At 36.7% G+C, this 24,704-nt stretch overlaps 1 protein-coding gene across 9 annotated transcripts in view; it reads left to right on the top strand.

Annotated features, from left to right (window-relative positions):
- The window catches only part of PTPN13 (protein tyrosine phosphatase non-receptor type 13), a 228,831-nt gene that overhangs the window by 71,839 nt on the left and 132,288 nt on the right, over positions 1-24,704 (top strand). For all 9 annotated transcript variants that reach the window (XM_040479058.1, XM_040479028.1, XM_040479075.1 and 6 more), the window contains exon 3: positions 16,970-17,148. In XM_040479058.1, the coding sequence (XP_040334992.1) occupies positions 16,970-17,148 (179 nt within the window). The remainder of the gene's footprint in view (positions 1-16,969; positions 17,149-24,704) is intronic.

Below are 24,704 nucleotides of genomic sequence, written 5' to 3'. Positions count from 1 at the left end.
CCCCCAAAAATTAAAACCTACCTCCATCCAAAGACTTGCATGTGTATGTTCATCTTAGCTTTATTTGCAGTAGGCAAAATCTGGAAACAAACCAAATTCTATCAACAGGTGAATGGATAAACAAACTGTGGTATGTCCATGTGATAAACACTATACAGCAAGGAAAAGGGGGTAAACTATTGATACATGCAGCCATGTGGATTAATTTCAAAATAATTATGCTGAGTGAAGGAAGTCAGACCATAGAAAACTGTACTGTATGGTGCTAATCTAAAATTCTAAAATATGAAAACTATAATGATAAAGGAGATAAGTAGTTACTTGGGGATGAGAGGTACAAGAAGGGATAGGATGCAGGAATTACAAAGTTTGTGAGGAAATTTTTCAGGGGTGGTAGATAAGTTTATTATCTTGATTGTGATAATAGTTTCACAGATATATTCGTATCAGAACATCAAAGTGTATTCTTTCAGTATATGCAGTTATTGTGTGTCAATTATGCTTAATAAAGCTACTTTAAAAATATATCATTCTGTAACCATTATTTTTAAATTTAGAACTTGCCTTTTTTTTCTTATTCCTTTGAAACTCTGTGTTTTTAAAAGAAAATCTTTTCGGGGCGCCTGGGTGGCGCAGTCGGTTAAGCGTCCGACTTCAGCCAGGTCACGATCTCGCGGTCCGTGAGTTCGAGCCCCGCGTCAGGCTCTGGGCTGATGGCTCAGAGCCTGGAGCCATTCTGTGTCTCCCTCTCTCTCTGCCCCTCCCCCGTTCATGCTCTGTCTCTCTCTATCCCAAAAATAAATAAACGTTGAAAAAAAAAATTTAAAAAAAAAGAAAATCTTTTCTGGGGCACCTGGGTGGCTCAGTCAGTTAAGTAGCTAACTCTTGATTTCTGCTCAGGTCATGATCTCACAGTCATGAGATCAAGTCCCACGTTGGGCTCCTTGCTAAGCATGGAGCCTGCTTAAGATTTTCTCTTTCTCTAGCTCTCTCTCTCTCTCTCTCTCTCTGTCTCTGTTTCTGCCCCTCCCCCCTGCTTGCCTCTCTATCTCTCAAAAAAAAAAATGTTAATTAAAAAAAAATAAAAAATCTTTTCCAGTTGAATGCTGACTCTGCCTGCCTTGGTTTATTTTTCTCTTCATTGAGCAAACAGCAGAAGTAGATTCCCCACCTTAAAAAATTAATATCATCGGGGCGCCTGGGTGGCTTGGTCGGTTAAGCGTCCGACTTCGGCTCAGGTCATGATCTCACGGTCTGTGAGTTCGAGCCCCGCGTCAGGCTCTGTGCTGACAGCTCAGAGCCTGGAGCCTCTTTCAGATTCTGTGTCTCCCTCTCTCTCTGCCCCTCCCCTGTTCATGCTCTGTCTCTCTCTGTCTCAAAAATAAATGAACGTTAAAAAAAAAATTAATATCATCTAATTCTAAGAATAGAATCATCTAATATGTATATATAAATTGGTATATTAAGTTTAATATATTAAAATGATTAAAGATATGAGGGGGAAAACAAAGTTGAAGACACTGAAAATTTTAAAAATAGGTAGTGCTACAGTCTGTATTTTGTTTTCTCAAGAGTCATATATTGAAGTCCTATCCCCCAATACCTCACAGTATGATTGTATATGGAGGTGGGTCTTTAAAAGGTGAATTAAGTTAAAATGAGGTTATTTGAATGGGCTCTAATCCAATATGAGTGATGCCTTTATAAGAAGAAGAAATTAGGACATACACACACAGGGCAAAGACTATGTGAGGACACAAGGAGAAGATGGCCACTAACAAGCCAAAGATAGAGGCCTTAACCAGAAACCAGCCCTATTGGCACCATGCTCTTAGATTTCTAGACTCCAGAATTATGAGAAAATTCATCAATTGAAGTTACTCAGGCTCTGATATTTGTAATGGTAGCCTTAGCAAATTAACACAAGTAGGATGGAAAAAAGTTAAGTAAAACATCTAGAAATTAAATAAATAGATCCTAAATTTATAACCTCATAGGAGATCTTTAACAGCAGTTGACACAGATTCTTTTTTCTTTGTAAAGAGGAAATTAGTAATATGGACATAGAACTGAGGAGTTCACCTGGATTTAAAAATACAAGGGAGTTAAGGTTCATGGAAGATTGAATGAAAAGGTCCAACATACCTCTAATATGAGTTCCTAAAGAAAGCTCTAGAGAAAATGAGAAAGAGAACAATAAATGAAAATATAGTAGTAGAGAATTTTTCAGAGTTGATTAAATACATAAATCTATATTCTAGAAGTTTAAATCATAGTCAAAATAAAAATATATCCATACCTAGTTTTGTGGGCTTGGACATACAGGACACAATAGATAAAGAGAAGATTTTTAAAGCCATCAGAAAAGGAAAGATGGATTATTTACAAAGAAAAAACAGGCTAATAGCAGACTATATAGCAGCAACAATAAATCAGAATTTGGTAAGATATTAAAACTGCTATGAGAATGTGTTATAATTATTTTAAAAATAGTAAAATGGAAAATCATTGAAGAATAATAACCTAGAGCAACAATGTCCAATGGCAATACAATATGTCATATATATATAATTTAAAATTATCTAGGAGCCACATTTTAAAAGGTTAAAAAAGAAATAGGTGAAGTTAATTTTAATATATTTTGTTTTATCCGATATATTAAACTGTTCTAATATGTAACCAATATAAAAATATTAATAAGATATACACTTTTTTATACTAATGTAAAATCTGTTTTATACTCACAGCCCATCAGAATTCAGACTCTAAATTTCATCCAAAATATTTAGGTTTTATACAATGATTGATAAAAAAAATTTGTATACTCAAGTTGTTGTGCATACTTTTATTTGTTTGTTTGAAGTTTATTTACTTTTGAGAGAGAGAAAATAGGGGAGGGGCAGAGAGAGAAAATCCCATGCAGGCTCAGCATTGTCAGCAGAGAGCCCAACATAGGGCTGACTTCACGACTGTGAGATCATGACCTGAGCCTAGATCAAGAGTTGGATGCTTAAGTAAGGGAGCCACCCAGGGGCCCTGCAAGCATACTTTTTAAAGTTTCCCAGTAAATGATTAAATATTCATTTTAAAATTTAAATATAATGTAAAATTTAGTTCCTCAGTTATGCTAATCATATTTCTACTTCTTTAAAGCCGTATGTGGCTAATGGCTACTGTACTAGAATGTGCAGATAGAATTTAATGTCCTCCTAAACTGTGGTTGAAGAAACAGGTCAAAACAAAAGCATTTTCACATAAAAAGTGAATATTTACCATCAACAAACATCATTGAGGAAACTATTAAAAGATGTATCTCAGGAAGAAGGAAATGTAGCCCAAAAGGAAGAAGAATACTTCCAGAAGGAATGATAAGCAGAATAATTCATTAACTTGACAGTAACTCTAAATAGGCATTGGCTATATGAAAACATGAATAATAATGATGTCAAATTTAAAATTGTGAATAAAATAATGACATTTAGACTAGGATAGATGATAGAAGGCAAAACAGTTTAAGAGTTTGACTTATGAAAATGGTAGGTTTATTGACCATTTTTAGACCTTGCATAATCAAATATCCTTAAGATTTTGAAGGATAATCACAAAACAAAAAGAAATGTAAAACTTCCAATATGGTAGAACCTCATGCATGAGAAGGGAGACAAAGCACTGAACTTCAAACTGATTTCCTGGTTTTGTAAACCTTTGCAGGAAATATAGAAAGTTCTTATGGATTAAAAGCCTTTGAGTAAATCTTTGTATAGTCTGTGCAGCTTTTAAAAGACCAAATCCTAACTAGTCTCTTTATATCACATTCCTAATTATCCACAATCATAATTTTCTTGATTAACAGGATGTATCAGTTGTCTTGACAAGCTACATCTTGCCTTGCCTTTTTAAAGCCACAATGAACAGGTCCTTCAAGTTAAATGTGTTGGAGACAGACAACATTACCCCATTTTCTCCCTGGAAACAAACTATAAAACATGAAATTAATATCTAGCATTCTTAAAATGAATAATGTCCCTTGCTTAACAAGTATAACCACCCCCCACCCCCAGAAAATACACAGTCAATACACTGTTTTGATTTGAAATTTTTTTGGCTCTAGATGTGACAGACTATTTTATAAGCTTAAAGTCATACAGGGCATCTGGGTGGCTCAGTAGGTTGAGCCTCCGACTTCGGCTCAGGTAATGATCTTGTGGTCCGTGAGTTCGAGCCCCACGTCGGGCTCTGTGCTGACAGCTCAGAGCCTGGAGCCTGCTTTGGATTCTGTGTCTCCCTCTCTGCCCCACCCCCTCTCTTCTCGCGCGCTCTCTCTGTCTCTGTCTCTCTCCCTCTCTCTCAAAAATAAACAAACATTAAAAAAAAAAAAAACGCTTAAAGTCATACATTTATGAAGGAAAGTTGCTACAGATCATGCTTTCTAGCCTCATCCTAGGCTGATAAATACGATTTTACTCACCATATATATTGTTTAAATTTTATAGTTACAGGATTTTTAAAAATATATATTGAGGTATAATATATGTAGTAAAGAGCATTATTCTTTTTCTTTTTTGTAACTGGATGTTTGTACCTCTTTTTTTTTTTAATATTTATTTATTTTTGAGACAGAGAGAGACAGAGCATGAATGGGGGAGGGGCAGAGAGAGAGAGGGAGACACAGAATCAGAAGCAGGCTCCAGGCTCTGAGCCATCAGCCCTGAGCCTGACGCGGGGCTTGAACTCACGAACCGTGAGATCATGACCTGAGCTGAAGTCGGACGCTCAACCGACTGAGCCACCCAGGCGCCCCTGTTTGTACCTCTTAATCGGCTTCACAAGAACATTATTGTTAATTGTACAGCCTGATGAATTTTATGAAAGTACACACCCATGTAACAACCACCCAGATCAAGATATAGAACATTTCCAGGACCTGATAACGTCTCCCTCATGCTTTCCTAGTCAATTATTTTTTTTATAATGTTTATTTATTTTTGAGAGAGAGAAGGATCATGTGCAGGGGAGGGGCAGAGAGGAAGACACAGAATCCAAAGCTCCAGGTTCCAGTGGACAGCAGAGTCCAACGCGGGGCTCAAACCCACCAACCAGGAGATCACGACCTGAGCAGAAGGGGGATGCTTAACGGACTGAGCCGCCCAGGCGCCGCCGCCCTTTCTTTTTGAGTGTAGTATATTAGTTTCAGGTATATAGCATGGTGATTCAACTTCTCTATATGTTATGCTATGCTCAACACAAATGTAGCTACCACCTGTTGCCATACAACACTCTTACAATGTTATTAAGTATACTGTGCTTTTTATTCCCATGACTTACTCATTCCATAACTGGAAGCCTGTATTTCCCACTTCCCATCACTAATTTGCCCACCCTCCACCTCCCTCCCTTCTGGCAGGCATCAGTTTATTCTCTGTATTTATAGATCTGATTCTGATTTTTTGTTTCTTTGTTTTTTAGTTTTCATATATGAGTGAAGTGATATGGTATGTGTCTTTCTTTTTCTGACATATTTCACTTAGCATAATACCCTCTAGGTCATGTTGTCACTAATGGCAAGATCTCATCCGTTTTGTGGCTGGGTAATATTCTGGGGTGTGTGTGTGTGTGTGTGTGTGTGTGTGTGTGTGTGTGTGTGCGCGCGCGCGCGCCACATTTCCTTATCCATTTGTCTATCAGTGGTCACTTATGTTACTTCCATATCTTGGTTATTATAAATAATGCTACAGTAGACAGAGGAGTGCCTGTATCTTTTTGAATTAGTGTGTTCATTTTCTTTAGCTAAGTACCCAGTAGTGGAATTACTGGATCATATAGTGTTTCTATTTTTAATATTTTGAGGAACCTCCATACTATTCTCCACAGTGGCTGCACCAATTTACATTTCCACCAGTAATGCGTGGGGGGTTTCTTTTCTCCACATCATCCCAACGCTTGTTATTTCTTGTATGTTTTAACCATTCTGACAGGTGCAAGATGCTATCTTGCTGTAGTTTTGATTTGCATTTCCCTGCTGGTTAGTGATGTTGACCATGTTTTCATTTATATGTTGGCCATCTGTATTTAGAAAATGTCTTTTCAGGTCGTCTGTCCATTTTGTAATAAGATTGTTTGGGTTTTTTTGGTGTTGAGTTGTATAATTTCTTTTTATATTTTGGATATTAACTTGTTACTGGTTATATCATTTGCAAATATCTTCTTTTCAGTAGGTTGGCTTTTTATTTGTTGATGGCTTCCTTTTCTATGCAAAACCTTTTTATTTTGATGTAGTCCCAAGAGTTTATTTTTGCTTTTGTTTCCCTTGCCTTAGAAAATATACTTAGAAAAATGTTGCTACATCTATGTCAAAGAAATTTTTCCCTGTGTTCTCTCTAGGATTTTTATGGTTCAGGTCTCAATCCATTTTGAATTTATTTTTGTGTATGGTGTAAGAAAGGTGTTTCTTCTTTTGCATGTAGCTGTCCAGTTATCCCAGCACCATTTGTTGAGGAGAGTCTTCCCAATTATTATATTCTTGCCTTCTTTGTTGTATATTAATTGGGCATGTAAGTATGGGTTTATTTCTTTTCCTAGATAATTCTTGGTTACCAAGAGTAATCATTATTATGGCATGTTACATAGATAGATTTTGCCTGAATTTAAACATCATACAAATAGAATCATACAATGTAAATTAAACTCTTTTCTATCTGATTTCTTTTAGTCAACATTTGAGGTTTAACATTCTGTAACTAAGCTTTTTAAAGAAAGCATGCTACAATTAATTCTCTACTCCTGTTCTCAAATATAGAAATTTAAAAGGGGCTTTATGTCTTGTATCATTTAGTAACAGGTTAAGATTTTTACCTTCTCAGGGTGATGTGTATCAGTCATTCTTTATGTTTCCACAAGAAATGTTTCCTTTTGGAAATGGAACTGTTTACCATTCAAACATGCCTCCTTTTCCCTTTTCTCTTTGAGAAGGAAAAGTTCTTGAAAATATAAATAGGGAGGTTATATTTGAGGAGCAGCAGAGAATGGCATTAGTAAATACAAAAATATTTTTCATAAATAGCTTCAGATCATGGTTATGTGGAATCATGTCATCATAATTAAAGGCAGTTTCTCTCTGGAAAACTATATATTTCCTTCTTCTAGAAACTGAAAATATGCAGTAATCTTCATCGACCTTTTTATCCAGTTCTCCAGAGATAAAATAAATGCTAGTCACCCTTGATATTATTAGTTTTCCAGTCTTTGTATAAATTTCAAGTCCTCGAAAGCAATTACAAGTTGCTGAGTTCATTCTTGAAAATGTGTAATCTTTTTTCCCCTGGTTTTATGCAGATAGCCGGAGTAGAAGAAGATGTTTTTTAGGAACTTGGAACTTTGTGTTGGGGGGGGGGAAAGTAAAACCTGCTATCTTATAATGGCCTTTACTATAAAATTCATTTCTGTTGCTAATTCCCTCCATTATACTTTAATTTGGCAAAATATAATGCAGCTACTATGTGATCTACAGAGACTGTCATGAAGTTGCTGGGTGGCAGTAGAAATGCCACTGCTTCAAGAAGATTAGCACTTGGTTCCAAAATTGTTCAGCAAGCGATATAATCAAGGTTTTAAATAGACTTTACCATTCAAGATGCACATTTTTGCAACTACTTGAATGGAATGGTGAAATAAGATATGATTGATGTATTTTAAAAATTTTTTTTTAACGTTTATTTATTTTTTGAGACAGAGAGAGACAGAGCATGAACAGGGGAGGGTCAGAGAGAGAGGGAGACACAGAATCCGAAACAGTCTCCAGGCTCCGAGCTGTCAGCACAGAGCCCGACGCGGGGCTCGAACTCACAGACCTTGAGATCATGACCTAAGCCGAAGTTGGACGCTCAACTGACTAAGCCACCCAGGCGGCCCCGATTGATGTGTTTTAAGAAAGAAACCATTTTCAAGCAAATTTGTCTTTAAGAAGTCTACAGCGTGAAAGATTACATATGTAGGAAATAGTGCTGCTCTTGCCGTTTGGACCCTCCTTCAGGAAATAAAAATTGCTATTAGTCCCAGGATCTTTTGTAGGTACAAGCTGTATGCTTAATGACACATGCATATATCAGACAGGGTAGGGGATCAGAGTGCTCACCACAAGGCTTAAGGAGATACAACACAGATCCTGCGTTTCTAGAAAGTGTTGAAGAAGAAACAGAATGCATAGGAAGTTCATTTGTAGTTTGCTTTACTTTGGGAACAAGAAAGAAAAAAATAAAAGTTAACTTTATTAGGTGGGTAAGGCAATTTCTTTCTAAATGCACAGTGAGATCTTCAGTTTGATGCCATTTATTCAGCTTCTTCCTTATAAATAGAAAAGAACTATTTAGGTCTCACTTCCAATCTAAAGTTATTTATGACAGCCATTCTGCCTTTCTAACACAAAATGACTTTATTATAATTTGGATAAAATAGTTACTTGGTAACGCTTTCTGATTTGCCATATCTCTACCTCACTTGTGGCATAAAGCGGAAAAAAAATTTTTAAGCATTAGGGTAGAATATAAAGGTATACATACTCCTCTCATGATGTTCTTACTATCAGTTAGTTGACATAAAAGTGAGGCAAGCACAAGAAGCAAGTGTATTGAGCCATGATACCATTTTACTGACTCTGTTAAGGGCAGTAGTTCTCATATGTGTGTCGGATCAACTGGTATGGTTATCCGAATCCCCAGGAAGCTTTTAGAAAATACTGTGTAGAATCCTGTGCCCTGTCTCCAAAATCCACACCAAAATCCTGTGACTTAGGAGACAGGAGGCTTGTGTACTTTCTTAATTACCCCAACCCTCCTAAGGCAGATACTTCGTAAATTTGACTTTGTTTCAATATTCCGATTAACAAAACTGACACTTCCTTTGGATCATAGTTGGAAAAAATAACTGAAAATAATAAAGATTGGAGAATAAAATAAAGACCCAGAGTAATCTCTCAGTAAATAATTTAAAGTTCCAAAGAAAACTTTAGTTTTTTTGGAGGATTTTTTTTTCATAATGAAGCTCCAAAATAACCTTTTTTTGGTGACCAGCAAAATGTAAATTGATAAATTATGGTCATAACAGAACAGGGCAGAAGGACACCTTTAAAAGATTGCAGACCTGTTGGAATTGTAAACAAGTTCATTTTTTTCAAGTATCGCGATTGTATTATTATGATAGCATTATACTTGATCGCTAAGAAATTCATAGTTCATATCCTTAAATCACTTACATTCTAGAAAAAAATGTGTAAAAACAGTGTTACAAAAGCATTTTTTCAGTATTTTGACATAAAATTTTTGGATTTGCAGGGGCTTTTTTGTTTTTGTTTTTTTTTTTTTAATTTTTTTAAAAGTTTTTGAGAGCATGCAGGCAAGGGAGGGACGGAGTGAGGGAGGGAGAGAGAGAGAGAGGGAGAGGGAGAGAGAGAGAGAGAGAGAGAGAGAGAGAGAGAGAGAGAGAGGGAGAGGGAGAGGGAGAGGGAGAGGGAGAGGGAGAGAGAAAATTCCAAACAGGCTCCACACTGTCAGTGCAGAGCCCAACTTGGTGCTCAATCCCACAACCCTGGGATCATGACCTGAACCAAAATCAAAAGTCAGAATCTCAGCCAACTGAGCCACCCAGGCACCCTGGGTATGCAGGTTTTATTGATGAGCATAAAGAAAGTTGGTGGAGGGGCGCCTGGGTGGCGCAGTCGGTTAAGCGTCCGACTTCAGCCAGGTCACGATCTCACGGTCCGTGAGTTCGAGCCCCGCGTCGGGCTCTGGGCTGATGGCTCAGAGCCTGGAGCCTGTTTCTGATTCTGTGTCTCCCTCTCTCTCAGACCCTCCCCCGTTCATGCTTTGTCTCTCTCTGTCCCAAAAATAAATAAAGGTTGAAAAAAAAAAATTAAAAAAAAAAAAAAAAAAGAAAGTTGGTGGAAAAAATAAACACCAAAGAAAAATGAAAAAGTAGGAACTTAACATATGAAAAGAATGAAGTGGGCAGCTTCCTCAGAATAAAGAATGAAAGAAGATGTGATAGGAACTGCTACTATTTCTTTCATGCTGTTTGGATGAGGTGGCCCGGAAATTTGCTGAAGTAGAGAGCAAATTCTTAAGACCAGTTTCCTTCTATACATATTGTCTAGCCATATATGCCCTGTTGCCTTTAATAATCGTAACCAATTTAGTTTTACTAATAGATTCTCTACATACCACCTTTGTTAAAATCAGATATCACTGGTGTTTTGTTAACAAGATGCATGATTTGGAATTACCTCAAGAATCTTGCACATACATAACAAAACAAAACTACTAGAAGTCTAATTGATCAGATGCCCTACCAAGATTCCAGTGGTTGTGGTTTGGATAGGTGGCTTACATGTGTTTAGTGTTTAAAAGCAAAAGAGAAAAACGAATGTGTGTACTTGTGTGAGTAAGTGTCATCATTAAGAAATAAAAATGCCTTTTTTTTCCTCTTCTAATGAAAAAAACCTCATAAAAATACATCAATTAGAGGGCCTGTCTGCATAATTTCATTTTATTGGCATGCTATAAAATTCTGTTACAAATAGAAATTTCTCAAACTGTATGCTGATACCATAGTTGATATGTGTACATTCAAATTAACATCATCTAATAATTCATGTCATACCTTAAGGCAATCAATTTCACATGAGTAGTTTACTCAGGAAGTACAAAGTGTATTGATTATAAATTTGGGTTTAAAAAAATTTTTTTAATGTTTATTTAGTTTTGAGAGAGACAGAGACAGAATGCAAGTGAATTAGGGACAGAGAGAGAGGGAAACACAGAAGCAGAAGTAGGCTCCAGCCTATGAGCTGTCAGCACAGAGCCTGATGCGGGGCTCAAACTCAAGAGCTGTGAGATCATGACCTGAGCTGAAGTTGGTCGCTCAATCGACTGAGCCACCCAGGCGCCCCTGATTATAAAGTTTTAAACTAGGTTTCCTAAATTTGAGGTCTATGCTAACTAGGAATACCATATAATAAATAAAACATTATAGAAGGTAGATTCCCCCAAGGAACTAAAGAAAAAAATAATATTTTATGATACCTTGTACTTTAAATCATCTCTATTTCTTATGACTTCTAGGTAAGAGATGCCAAAAAATTCCTAAAAATCTAATATTTTCTATTCTTCTGAAATTTACGGTACTTCTAATACAGGCACCTTCTTCCATTGGAGAAAAAAAAAAGCTAATAGGTGATAGAAGATGAACTTAAAAAAATTTTTTTAATGTTTATTTGTTTTTGAGAGAGTGGGACAGTGTGAGCAAGGGAGGGGCAGAGAGCGAGGGAGACACAGAATCTGAAGCAGAGTCCAGGTCTGAGCTGTCAGCACAGAGCCTAACGCAGGGCTCGAACCCACGAACCATGAGATCATGACCTGAGCCGAAGTCGGATGCTTAACCGACTGAGCCACCCAGGCACCCCGAGATGAACTTTAAATAGTGTCTTTTTATTAGATGTACTGTCTACATCTGATATCTTCAGAGAAAAGACTTATTAAATAATAACAGCTACCACTTTTGTGTATGTGCTGCCAACATGAGCATAACAGCTACTACTTTTGTATTGTACTTTCTGTGTGCCAGGAACAGTTCTAAGGGCTTTTTCCATGAATCCTCACAACAACCTTACCTACCTGAAGAAGTTGAGGCACAGAGAGGCTAGGAAACTTATTTAGGATCACAGTATAAGCTGTAAAGGTCAAACCTAAGATATTAACCTAGGGATTCCGGCTTCAGTCCAAACTCCTAACCATTATACCATACTTCTGCTCTTAAATAAGACTACATCCTAAATTAACAGTCAGATACTAAAAGGAATGAAATGAAGCTTACAGCTGTCTGGTATGTTTCTAAGTCTCCTGGTTGAGTTTAGAGATTTTGATGATTAGCAAAGTCTGGGACCTATTGCACCAGAATATAAATTCTTGAGGACCAAAGGTTTGTAGGCATTTATTAAAAGAAAATATACGTGATGTAAACATTAATGTCTTTGAAGACACTATCATTATTAATGTACACTATATAGATGTCTTAATTCCCATTATTTACACAATTTGTTCAAAACAGGATTGCTGTTCTATTCTGATTCATATTAGAAAACCTGAAGTTTTGGGGCGCCTGGGTGGCTCAGTCGGTTGAACGTCCAACTTTGGCTCAGGTCATGATCTCATAGCTCGTGAGAGTTGAGCCCCGCGTCAGGCTCTGTTCTGACAGCTCAGAGCCTGGAGCCTGCTTCTGCTTCTGTGTTTCCCTCTCTCTCTGCCCCTAACCTATTCTCATTCTGTCTCTGTCTCTCTCAAAAATAAATAAACATTAAAAAAAATTTTTTTTAAAGAAAAACTGAAGTTTTAAAAAAGTAGTGACAAAATTTATGAGGTATCAAATTTTTAATTGGGAATTGATCTATAGGATAGACTGTAATTTCCAGTAAATCTTAAATAATTTATCACAAAGTTTTACTAATCAAGAAAATGTTGAAACATTCTAAACCAATTATTTTTTTCTGTTTGTGCATTGTTATACCAGATGATTTATCTAACAATGTCTATATTTGTATGCACATATGAACTGAATTTTTTAGAGAATTCTGTTTTATAGAATGAGTTCGTGAAATTCTTTGGAGTTTGGAACAGTGACCTCTGCAGAGATTTTTGCCAATCACTCTAACAGAACATTTGGAAGTAGGACTACAATTTCTGTATATATATTTAAATAGGGAAAGGGATTTTTCAGGTCAAAATGATGTTGTTGTTCTAAGTCTTTAGATGATTTCCTGATACTTTTATTTAGTTCTGTTATCGTTTGTGTTACCAGTTATGATCATTTCCCTCTTAATGCCATAATTGAAAGGCTGAAAAATAAAATGAAGGGGACAATAGAAAGTAAGCTCCCTCAGGAGGAAAAAAAAGTGTGGATATGGGTCTTAGTTTAAGGGAACGTCAGAAAGAAGCTCTAAGTAAGATGCTTCTTTGCATATCAGATTTTTGCTTATTTCTAACTTTGCCTCTAGCTGCTTGAAATTCTGTTTAAGCAACTTTTTCTGTGGAATGTTGGTAAAAATCTATAAATAGAATCATTTGACTACTGGAATCAGTTCACATCAGATTTACTGTTTCATAATAATAGCATTCTTGAGGATAATCATCACACAACTAAAACATTGTAGGACATCAAATTACAAGCTTCTGGAATTCCATTTTTAAATATTCTTTTGTTAGCATTCTGTGAAGGATTCTGAATGCATTTGCTTTAAATTCTTTCCTTGTAGTTAGACCAGGACAGTGAATTACACTCATTTGAATCAGTACCCTTCCTCTCCTCACTTGTGGGTTTGCATGTGTGTATGTTTTGGGTATTTGACAACAATGCAGTGTGTTGTTGCAGCTGCTTTAGTTTTATTACAAGACATTTAAAAAACACATTTGAAAACAATGAAAATAATCCGTGTCATTCCTTTATGTGTGTGTGTTTTCTAACAAGCAAAAATATGACCAACCTTAGTAATTCTGTTTCTCACTGCTCTCTACCATTTCTCTGCCCAAAGTTCTTGCTGTTCCTTGTACAAACTTAATAATTTCCTGGCCACGTGTCTTTACTTTGGCTGTTTCTTTTCCTTGGAATCTCCCCCTTAACCATGGTCAAATCTTATTCATATTAAACAGCCACATATAAAACAAAGAAATTAATTCTTTCTTCATTGTAGTTAATTATGCTGCCTCTAATACTCCCTTTGTATTCTTTTTTCTCAGATACTCATGCTTTCTGTCTGTAATACTGTGGACTCTTGAGCAAATCACTTGTCATGTTGAGAAGATTATGTTTAAATGTGAATAGTGTTTATAATAATGGCATACTTTACATAAACACAAACCTGTTGTACAAAGTACAATTTGAAAGATAAAGTTCTTGCCAGAGTAACAGTAGTTTTGCTGACCTTGGTTGTGCTCATAAATAAATCTCTTAATTTCAGACCGTTAAGCGATTATGGATTGCTTTCACCTTTTACAGTTTCTATACTGTGCTACCCTGTCAAGGATAGGGTTAGTCTGTGGCCTGGGATGAGGAGGAGAGTAGCAAACTCTTTTGGGTCTAAGTGGACACCAGTATCCAGTATGGCAGGACAGAACATAGCCTTTAGATTTCCGATTGGCATTTATGCCTCTTGAGTTAGCTGTGATGTCCAATTATTTACAAATTCAAGTGGTAATAGATATACTAGAAATCATAATTCTATCCCCCAAATAAGGCTGACAGGAATTAGATACGAGAGTTAGAATCCCAGCTTCTTCTCTTAGCTTTAGGATTAGAAACTGGGCAGCTGTTTGGAAAGACTAACAAAAAGAATTATTTATAAAATAGTGAGGTGGAGATTGGGAGTGATGAGTGAAAGAAGTGTGAGAGGGAGATTACAATACCATGCTTGCAGAGATGCCCAAGAGAAGAACAACCTGTAGAAAAAAGACTGACAAGGGGCAGTCTTAATGTTGAAGTACCCCAGGGTACAATCCTTGTCCTTGATTTCTTTTCTATCTCAACTAATTTTTTGGTGAGTTTACCCAATCACGAGACGTTAAATACTGTCTAGTAGGCCACTGACTCCCCAAATGTATGTCCAGTTCAGACCTTTTTCCCAGTTCCAAATCCAGCTGCCTACTTGATACAGATCTAGTAGATACTAAATGTAGCAGATCCCATTCCAACCACCATCTTGCAAGCCCTACCTCAGCAACCTGTGCCATCCTGTATCTTCTCTACCTCAGTTGATGACCCTCCATCTTTCCCATTACTAAGACCAAAATCTAGGAGTCATCCTGATTCTTCTCTTCCTCTTGCCTCACATCCAGTTTGTCAGGAAATTCTGTTGTCACTCCCTTTAAAATACATTCAGGTTTTAACAGGTTCTCCACCACCCCTACTGTTACTAAGATGGTTCTAGGCCATCAGTATCTCATATCAGATATTAGTGAATTGCCTTCCTTACTGGTCTCCTAGTGTTTGTTCCCTTTTATTGCTAATTTGAAAGGAATTGGTTGTGGACTGTTTTATAAATATCTGTGACATGGGAAATACCAGTATTTCGGATAGCATCATTTGGCAAAGAAAATATTGTTCTTCCTTGTTTGAGTTCTCTTTAGTTTGATTGTGTAATAATATTTGTGCATGAAATACACAAGAAGAAGCATTTAACAGAAAATGTGTAAAGTGGCTGTGAAAGACAACAATATACCTAGGTTTACCAGCTGCAATGATTCATTCAAACATACGTTACCTTAAGAATTGTGAGCCATGTTTTTAGCGGTCTGATATGTGATTGTGTAGGACTGTAAGGATCATTGGTCTGTAACTCAGCTTTGGTGCAACGTAAGATGTGCTGACTGATCAAAGGATACATTCAAACACACTTTTCTCCCTTGACACAGTTATTAAAGACATGTTTCAGATTCATGAAAAATGCAGGAGAACATATAGTTGTCCTTTTAGTCTTCAAAAAAGGGATGAATTTTAATAGTTTACTTTTTATTTCATTTTATTCTGATGGTCAGAATCTTGACCATAGGTAGAGGTTTAAAAGTCAGAAAGGCTGGATGATTCAGTTCTAATAAAAGTTGTTTTCAGGAACGAATAGGTACTATAGGATGTTTAACAAACTGTGCCATAAACTCTGGCAATTTCTTATGATTTGACTTAGATATCAGTACAACCTGTTCAGATTGCATAATAGCGGCATTGGCAGTCACAGGTCTTTTGTGACTTTATAGCAGTTTCTTGAGTCTGTGATCCAGTTCACATAGCAGTTACCTTAAAACTAATATTAAATTCCTTTTGAAATGGGAGGACAAAATAAAATTCCCTCTAATAAGTATATTTTGTTGAGCCTAATGTATACCTTTACTTTTGGGAGAAGTCCTGCTAAAATCTAAGGAATTATTTTTTTCAAAAGATTTTTTAATTTTTTTCTTTATTTTGGAGAGAGAAAGAGTGTAAGCAGGGGGTGGGGGGAGGCAGAGAGAGAGAGAGAGAGAGAGAGAATCTAAAGCAGGCTCCCCACTCAGTGTGGAGCCCGATGCAAGGCTTGATCCCAAGATCCTGGGATCATGACCTGAGCCAAAACCAAGAATCAGACGCCCAACTGACTGAGCCACCCAGGTGCCCCTAAGGAATTTTTTTTTAATGCTTTTAAACATCAGCTCTTAGGCACCACACAGACAAGCATTGAAACAAAAAATTGTTAGAGACCCCAATGATCACATTTGGTAGTACAGAAGCTGCCTGAAGTTCTAGTGAAATGAACAAACACAAACAAAACAAAAATTAGAATTCAGACAAATACATATTTTGATGCAAAACAAGAGACTTTCATATAGTTGAGACTTTGCTAATTCCAAATCTGATGAATGGTCAAAGAAATTATTTTTTATGTTTGACAACACTATAGTCTAAATCAGGAAATCTTACTTAGCATAGGGTCCATAAAAGGGCTATAAGGAGATCCATGAATCTCTTTTGTGTACAGTTTTATATTTTTTATCCATTTCCATGAAAAAGAGACCATACTTTTCACCAGATTCTCAAAAGAATCCATGATCCCCCCAGAGTTTAAGAACTACTTGATCCTTGTGCACATTTGTATCACTGCGGTAAAGTTTTTGAACCACATTTAATTCTCATGACTGGCAGTGAAAATCTGTATTTCTACTTTCTAAGGTTTACCATCTAAGTTTTAAAAGGTTAAGTCCAATCAAGGTGGTGTTGCTGCTAATGCTAGTAGCAGCAGATACGTGAAACCCACTCTGTTTGTAGCATATTGATTTGGTGTTTGTCTCTGCACTTGGACACAATATGCATAGGCTGGGATAGTCATTTAAATGATCTATACTTTGATTATAATTTTAAGCAGGTTTTTTTTTTTGTCTTTTTATTCTATGTGGTTACAAACCAGTAAGCGTAGCTGATCCTGCTGCCCTTGGTTTCATCATTTCTCCATGGTCTCTGCTGTTGCTGCCATCTGGTAGTGTGTCCTTTACAGATCAAAATATTTCCGATCAGGATCTTCGCGCATTCACCGCACCAGAAGTTCTTCAAAATCAATCACTAACTTCTCTCTCGGATGTTGAAAAGGTAACTGTTAAGTGTTTTCAGCTTGGTTTTGTTTTTTTATTTTGGGTGGGGTAGGAAAAGTAAAAGACCCGGGGCTACCCGCCCTCCACCCTCTGAAAAAGAGCCACTGAATTTTAAATGATCATGTATTCCAAGAAGTGCGTATTTATTTTGTGTGAGAATAGTTTTATAAAAATTTATGGATCTAAGAAACAATATTTTTTATTAGTGAGGTGAGCCATTATTAAGTCATGTTTAAAAATACTAAATGCCTGCTGTGTTTAAAGCACTGTATTTGTGAGGAAGATGCAAAAATAACTAGAGAATTGATCCTGATCAATGTGTATAGAACAACCTGTAATATATGGATTAAAATAAATATACGGGATAGACTATTTTAGAATGTTGGAAGTGGAGCAGTTAATTTTTAGCTTAGAATGATATCACAGGAAAGGTAGCATTTGTGTTGGGCTATGAAGAATGAGTAGAATTTAGAAAAGTAAAAATAAGTAGATGTGAACGTTCCACTAAGGTTGTTGGTATATGCAATGATAAGAGATAAAAAATTGTCCACTATGATAAGGGAATGTTTGGTTAGACTAGCTAACCTAGTCTAGTCTAGTCTAACTAGCTAGGCTAGAGCATTAGGTACCTGGAAGCCTGTGGTTAAAGAGAAGGAGACTATTAAATCAGAATAAAGAAGACTGAATACCAGTGCTTGAGACTTTCTTCTGAGGCATATTTTCAGGAGAGTGATTATGATGTGACTTGTGATTTTAGAGGGGAAGTTTGACAAAAGTGTGGATAACTAGATAAGATGAAAGATTATATAGGGATTGTATTATATAGGAATATATACAATATACAAAGTCTATACTACACACATCTATACACACATAACAAAATGTATAGGAATTGTGTAGAAATCTAATAAGGGACTTTTAATAATCTGGGGAAAGAGCTGAAAATCATGTGATGCCTTGGGAATATAAAGGCATGGATGAAAGGGATACAATGGAAGCAAAGCTCACAGTTTGACAATTCATTTGATGGAACAATTAAGAAGGAAAAGTTCATGATGGAAATATCCAGTCTGAGGATGGCAATAGCATTGACATCAGAAGATCTCATTTCATTGTCAAGGCTATGAAAAAATTTATATAGTATATAGCAGGTTGTGATAATTTAGATATGGAACTTTGGAGAATTAAGAACTGGGTATGAATATTATTTCCCTTACATTATTCCACATAAGTGTAAAAACTAACATAATAATTTCCTGGTAGTAAAACCTAAAAGTTTGTGCATTTTTTTTTTAATTTTATTTATTTATTTTTGAGAGAGAGACAGAATGCAAGTGGGTTAGGGGCAGACAGAGAGGGAGACACAGAATCCGAAACAGGCTCCAGGATGCAAGCTGTCAGCACAGAGCCCGACGCGGGGCTTGAGCTCACAAGCCACGAGATCATGACCTGAGCTGAAGTCAGCCGCTCAACCAACTGAGCCACCCAAGCACCCCAAAAAGTTTGTGCATTTAAAATTTTGATATACATTGCCTAATTTCCATGTAAAAGGAATTGTACTAATTTATCCTTCCATCCTATCACTGTCAGTGAATGTTTCCCTTTTCAGAGAGGGAGAGAGAGAAGGAAAGAGGAGGAGAAAGTGTGTGTATTTGTGGATGTATGTGTGCATGCACACATGTGTATTGATTAAGCTAGAAGAAGGCATCTTGATTTGAGCCATTGTGTTTCTAAAAGAAGACTAAATAGAATTGGTAGAAAATCCAGGTTTATCTACCCAGTTTATCTACTCCATGAACTGCTTAAGAATTTTGGGAGTGTTGGTCATTGTTATAGATCATGAGAGTATTCAAATGTACTGGTAGTGTTTTATTAAGCTGGATAGCATATATATAGTTATTTACTGTTATTATTTAAATAGCATGCATTCATTCTGTACATTCTGTGTCTGTGGTTCATTTAATAACAAACTTTTAAAAGATAGAAGGTTTAGAACATTGGAAATAGGCATAGTGTGTGTGCAAATTATTTAACACTTGATATCTCTAGATCTTAATTGAACTCCAGGATATCTACAAACCAGTGAAATGGCAAACTAAGTTTTGCATGTTTGAGCATGTTCAGAGAAGGGTGTCCATAACTTTATCAGTCTCTCAAGTGGATCTGGTGACCTCTGCAATAGAGTAAAGCCATGGATGTCTTAGTTTTGAAAACTTCTACTGAATTATAATAGGGTTTTTTCAAATTATGAAAAGTTTTGCACAGTGGTTTATGAATTCTTTCTGGAAGGCATTTAAAATCCACAATAGAAGAAAAAAGTGCTTAGTAAAACTTTTAGGTGCACAAGTACCTTTCTAATTTGTGTAAGGCTTTCCCATTTTGCCCTGTGATGTCAGGATACCCAAACAAGTAAACTGCCTTGTGTTTAGGTTCAATTGTTAGAGCACATGGTTGAGAAAGTGATTGAAGCCTGCCTGTTAACTAGACTAAGTTTTAGGAGCCAGAGCTGAGATGGGATGGGTGTGGTATTGTTGCCATTACTGTGGTAAAGTTGATTTATTTGTGAATCTAATGGGAACTTCTGTTTACCTCATGCCTTAAAAGCTCCAGTGCAATTCTAAGTATGAAGAAAATCAAAGACAAGTTTTTTGATCCGATTCCTGTTTGCAATATAAGTATAAAGCAAAGGTCAGAGGAGTAGTCTTATATTCTAGTATTCTTTTTGGGGAGTGGAGCAAAAGGAATTACATTTATTTGACCACTAATGGCCAATAAATTCATGGAAACTTACTAATTTCACATTGTGGTGTGAAAATTAAAATTAAAAAGCACTATTCTAGTATTATGATTTTAATGGGGCAGGGGTGTACTGAAAAAGAGGACGGTAACTGCATTTCACAACTTTTATGAGTTAAGGATATGTCATTAACTAGTATGCAATACATTCTTGCTATTGATAGTATATAATATATCAATACTTTTTAAATAATACTCGATGCCTAGCACAGTATTGTGAATAACAATGAGTATTTGGTAAGATCTTGATGCATAAAAATGTTTTCTTCATTCAATGGAACTTGTTTTGTAAACTGTATATGTACAGCTGTATGAAAAAATTTACCTCAACTACCAGCTCTATAAATAGGCACTTTTATTTATTTGCCTTAAAGTTTTACTTTTCAAGATAACATGCCTCTTTAAAAACTCGACAGGTTTATACAGGTCACACTAAGATTTCTGATCCTCTGGCTTTTCTGTCTTACTGGTAATTGTTCACTTCCTGCTTGCATGGTACTTGCTGTGCTTAATTTGGCAGTTCTTTTGAAATCAATTTGATGGGATTGGAACCTGAGACAAATTCTTGTTGTGATTTGTCTTCAAGAATATTGATATACTCCAGGGATTTGTACTATATCCCTGATAAACTAAAGGAATCTTAGTTTAAGTGTTTATTGCCACTAATTTGTAATCTAAATATCAGGAATTGTGGCCCCTATCATCTCTGTTCTTCTTGAAAATCAAGGGTCATCTTTATAAGAACAATACTGGAAATTTGCTTCTCCAACCTTAGCAGAAGCTTCAACTGAACTTGTCAAAAAAGACCAGGGGCGCCTGGCTGGCTCAGTTGGTGGACTGTGTGACTTTTGATCTTGGGGTTGTAAGTTCGAGCCCCACATTTGGTAGAGATTACTTAAAAATAAAATCTTTAGGAGTGCCTGGATGGCTCAGTAGGTTAAGCATCCAAATCTTGATTTCAGCTCAGGTCATGATCTCACAGTTTGTGGGATTGAGCCAGCATTGAGCTCTGCACTGACAGCACAGAACTTCCTTGGAATTCTCTCTCTTCTCTGTCTCTGCCCCTCCCCCTGCCCATGCACGCGCTCTCACTCCCTCTCTCAAAATAAATAAACATTATAATTAATTAATTAATTAATTAATTAAATCTTAAAAAGAAGACCGAATATCTTTACCCCCATTATACTATACTTACTCCATATTAAATCTTATTAATGCATCCTTTCTCCCCTCCTTCTCATTTGTTTATTCATTCACCCATAAATTTGATAAGTATACTTATTATATGACAGGCACTATGCAGATCAGTAAAGAAGAAACTCCAGGACTGTCTAGTACCAGAGTCCAATATGCAGTAACACAATTAGATTGAAAACTTTAAATACTGGGGTTGTGGAGATGTCTACCTCACACCTACTAGGATGGCAACTATCAAAAGAACAGAAAATAGTGTTAATCAAGGATGCAGAGAAATTGGAACCTTTGTGCACTGTTTTTAGGAATGTAAAATGATGCAACCAATATGGAAAATAGTACAGAGTTTCCTGTGTGATTACTGTGTAATCCAATAATCTCACCTCTAGGTACATATCCAAAAGAATTCAAAGCAAGATCTTGAAGAGATAGTTGCACACCCATGTTTATTGCAGCTGTATTCTTAATACCCAAGAAGTTGAAGCAACTCAAATGTCCATTGATGGATGAATGGATAAAGAAAATGTGGCATGGGTAAATGTGGCAGGGGTAACTCAGTCGTTTAAGCATCCGTCTTCGATTCAGGTCATGATCTTGCGGGTCATGAGTTCAAGACCCACATCGGATTCTGCTGACAGCTCAGAGCCTGGAGCCTGCTTCAGATTCCATGTCTCCCCCTGTCTCTTCCCCTCCACCACTCACGCTCTGTCTCTCTCTCAAAGATGAACATTTAAAAAAAAAATGTGGCATATACATCCAATGGAGTATTATGCAGCCTTTAAAAAGAAGGATATCCTGTCACATGCTGCAACATGGGTGACCCTTTGGACATTATGCTAAACAAATAAGCCAATCACAAAAAGACAAATACTCTCTGATTATACTCATGTTACATATATAAACTAGTCAGACCTTAGAAACAGAAAGTAGAAATGTAGTTACCCAAGGCTGGTGAGTGGCTGAAGGAGGAATTTATGTTTAGTATATACAGAGTTTCAGTTTTGCAAGATAAAAAACTTTGAGAGATCTGGCATACAACAAAGTGAATATGCTAAAACTGCTGAACTGTACACTTAAAAATGATTAAAATGGTAAATTTAATGTTATATTTTGTACCACAATTTTTTTAAAGAGTCAAATGCTATGGTTGTGATAGGTACGGAGCTCTATACAAATTTAGTTCTTTTTTTTTTTTTATTTTAATTTTTTTTTTACTGTTTTTATTTATTTTTGAGGCAGAGAGAGACAGAGCATGAGTGGGGGAGGGGCAGAGACAGAGGGAGACACAGAATCGGAAGCGGGCTCCAGGCTCTGACCTGTCAGCACAGAGCCTGACGCGGGGCTCGAACTCACGGAGTGTGAGATCATGACCTGAGCTGAAGTCAGACGCTCAACCGACTGAGCCACCCAGGCGCCCCTAAATTTAGTTCTTTTTAAAGTATCATCACCTCAATATACCATGTTCCACTAGCTAATAAACTAATCTCTGATAATATGTTATTCAGAGCTAATGGCATTATGTGGTACTCTTGTCAGGTAATATAGTTTCATCATATTAGTCTTTTGGTATATAGGGTCTTATATACTTGAATAATTCTTATGATGGAAACTTAAACCATGAAAGACAGACACAGGAGACCGAAATAGACCCTGAAATATCCCATTTCAGCAGATTCCTGAGGCCAGTCTATAATGAGTGGGTCTCCTTCAGATACTCATGGTCTGTAGTGTATATAAACTAATGTTTCAAGCCCTACAATAGCTTAGAGTAAACTAAGTTGTCAGATAGGTTAAGATAGTAGTATCTATCAGAAACTAGCTGAATGTACTTCTCCAATATCTAAAGTGTGGTGAGATGTAGAAGGTAATGGGTGAGGGGAACAGGTTAATTTTAAAACTAGAAAATGCCAACCTGCTGATTTGAGATTTCAAAATAATTGGGGGCCGGGGGGAGGTACCCCCTCCCAGGAAGTACAGAAAGAAAAGAAGAGTTATGACCAAGTAAATTTTTACAATTGTTTTATATATTGGGATCCTAACCCATGATACCCTTCAAAGTCAAAGGAATGGATTCAGGAGGCCATTAAAATTTTTTTAATTATATGCCAAGAAAATATGAATACATATATTTTTCTGGATAGAGGGCTCTTGGCTTTTATCAGATTCTTGTTTATTTTTATTTATTTTTTATATGAAATTTATTATCAAATTGGTTTCCTCTTTTTTAAAGGCTAAACATCCATGACTATCTGCTGCTAGCTCCCAAACTTATGTATCTTTTTTTTTTTTTTAATGCTTATTCATTTTTTCAGAGACAGAGCATGAGCAGGGGAGGGGCACAGAGAGAGGGAGACACAGAATCTGAAGCAGGCTCCAGGCTCTGAGCTGTCAGCACAGAGCCTGATGCAGGTCTTGAACCCACAAACTGCAAGATCATGACCCGAGCCAATATCGAACACCCAGCCAACTGAGCCACCCAGGCACCCCTCAAGTTTATATATCTTTAACACAAAGCTCTTTAATTTAAATATACAGCCACATGTTAGATATATTCACCAGAATGTCCCACAGGCATCTCAGACTCACTAGATCTGAAACTAAATATCTTTTCACACACTGGAAGCTTTCTCCTCTTTTGTGTGCTCCCTGTAAATAAATGGGCCATCATTTCCCCAGTTTGCAAGAAAGACTCTTAAGATGTCATTCTTAACTTTTCATTCACTTCAGGCCCTCGTTCCTAAATCTAGTCAGTGATTAATTCCTACTGATTCCAATTCTTCAGTGTCTCTCACATCCATCTATTTCCGTTAGTCCTCAGTGCCTCTACTTTGTCCAGTCCATCATGAATGACCAGTGCTGCAAATACTTTCTAATAATCTCCCTGCCTCCAGTCTTGTCCCTGGCCAGTTCATTCTTTAAACTAGCCAGTGCATTTTTGAAAACTCATATTTGATATTGTCCCTTTGCTGCTTAAAATTATTCAGATTCTTGGGGCACCTGAGTGGCTCAGTCGGTTAAGCATCCAACTTTGGCTCAGGTCATGATCTTGCAGTTCGTGGGTTTGAGCCCTGCGTTGGGCTCTCTGCTGTCAGTGCAGAGGCCACTTTGGATCCTCTCTCCCTTTCTTTCTGCCTCTCTCTCTCTCTCTCTCTCTCTCCATCTCAAAAATAAATAAACATTAAAAAAATGTTTAGATCTGCATTTCACTTGAAGAAACTTTAGACTCCTTACCATGGTCTTTGAGGGTACACTACACCAGCCTTCTCTCTGAGCAGTCTTTATCTCAAACTTTATGCCTCAACCATTCTGGATTTACTTCAATGTCTTGGATGTGCTAAGTGCTTTCTTTCTTCTTAGTCTTTGCACATTCCTTTCCTCCAGCCTCGAATACTCTTTCACACCATCTCAGCTCTTGCCTCATCTCCTCATTGTCTGGCTAACTTTTCCTGTAAATCTAAAGTTTTCTCTTACACTAATTGTACTCTCTTGTACACCACATTATCTTGTCTTGGTTACTGAAGTAGAAGGTTTGAGATGGAAGGGACCCTGTCTCATTATTATAAT

The sequence above is a fragment of the Herpailurus yagouaroundi genome, unplaced genomic scaffold, assembly GCF_014898765.1.
Source record: "Herpailurus yagouaroundi ecotype Mexico unplaced genomic scaffold, PumYag 28, whole genome shotgun sequence".
Lineage (NCBI taxonomy): Eukaryota > Metazoa > Chordata > Mammalia > Carnivora > Felidae > Herpailurus > Herpailurus yagouaroundi.
This window is presented reverse-complemented; position numbering and strand designations above follow the sequence as displayed.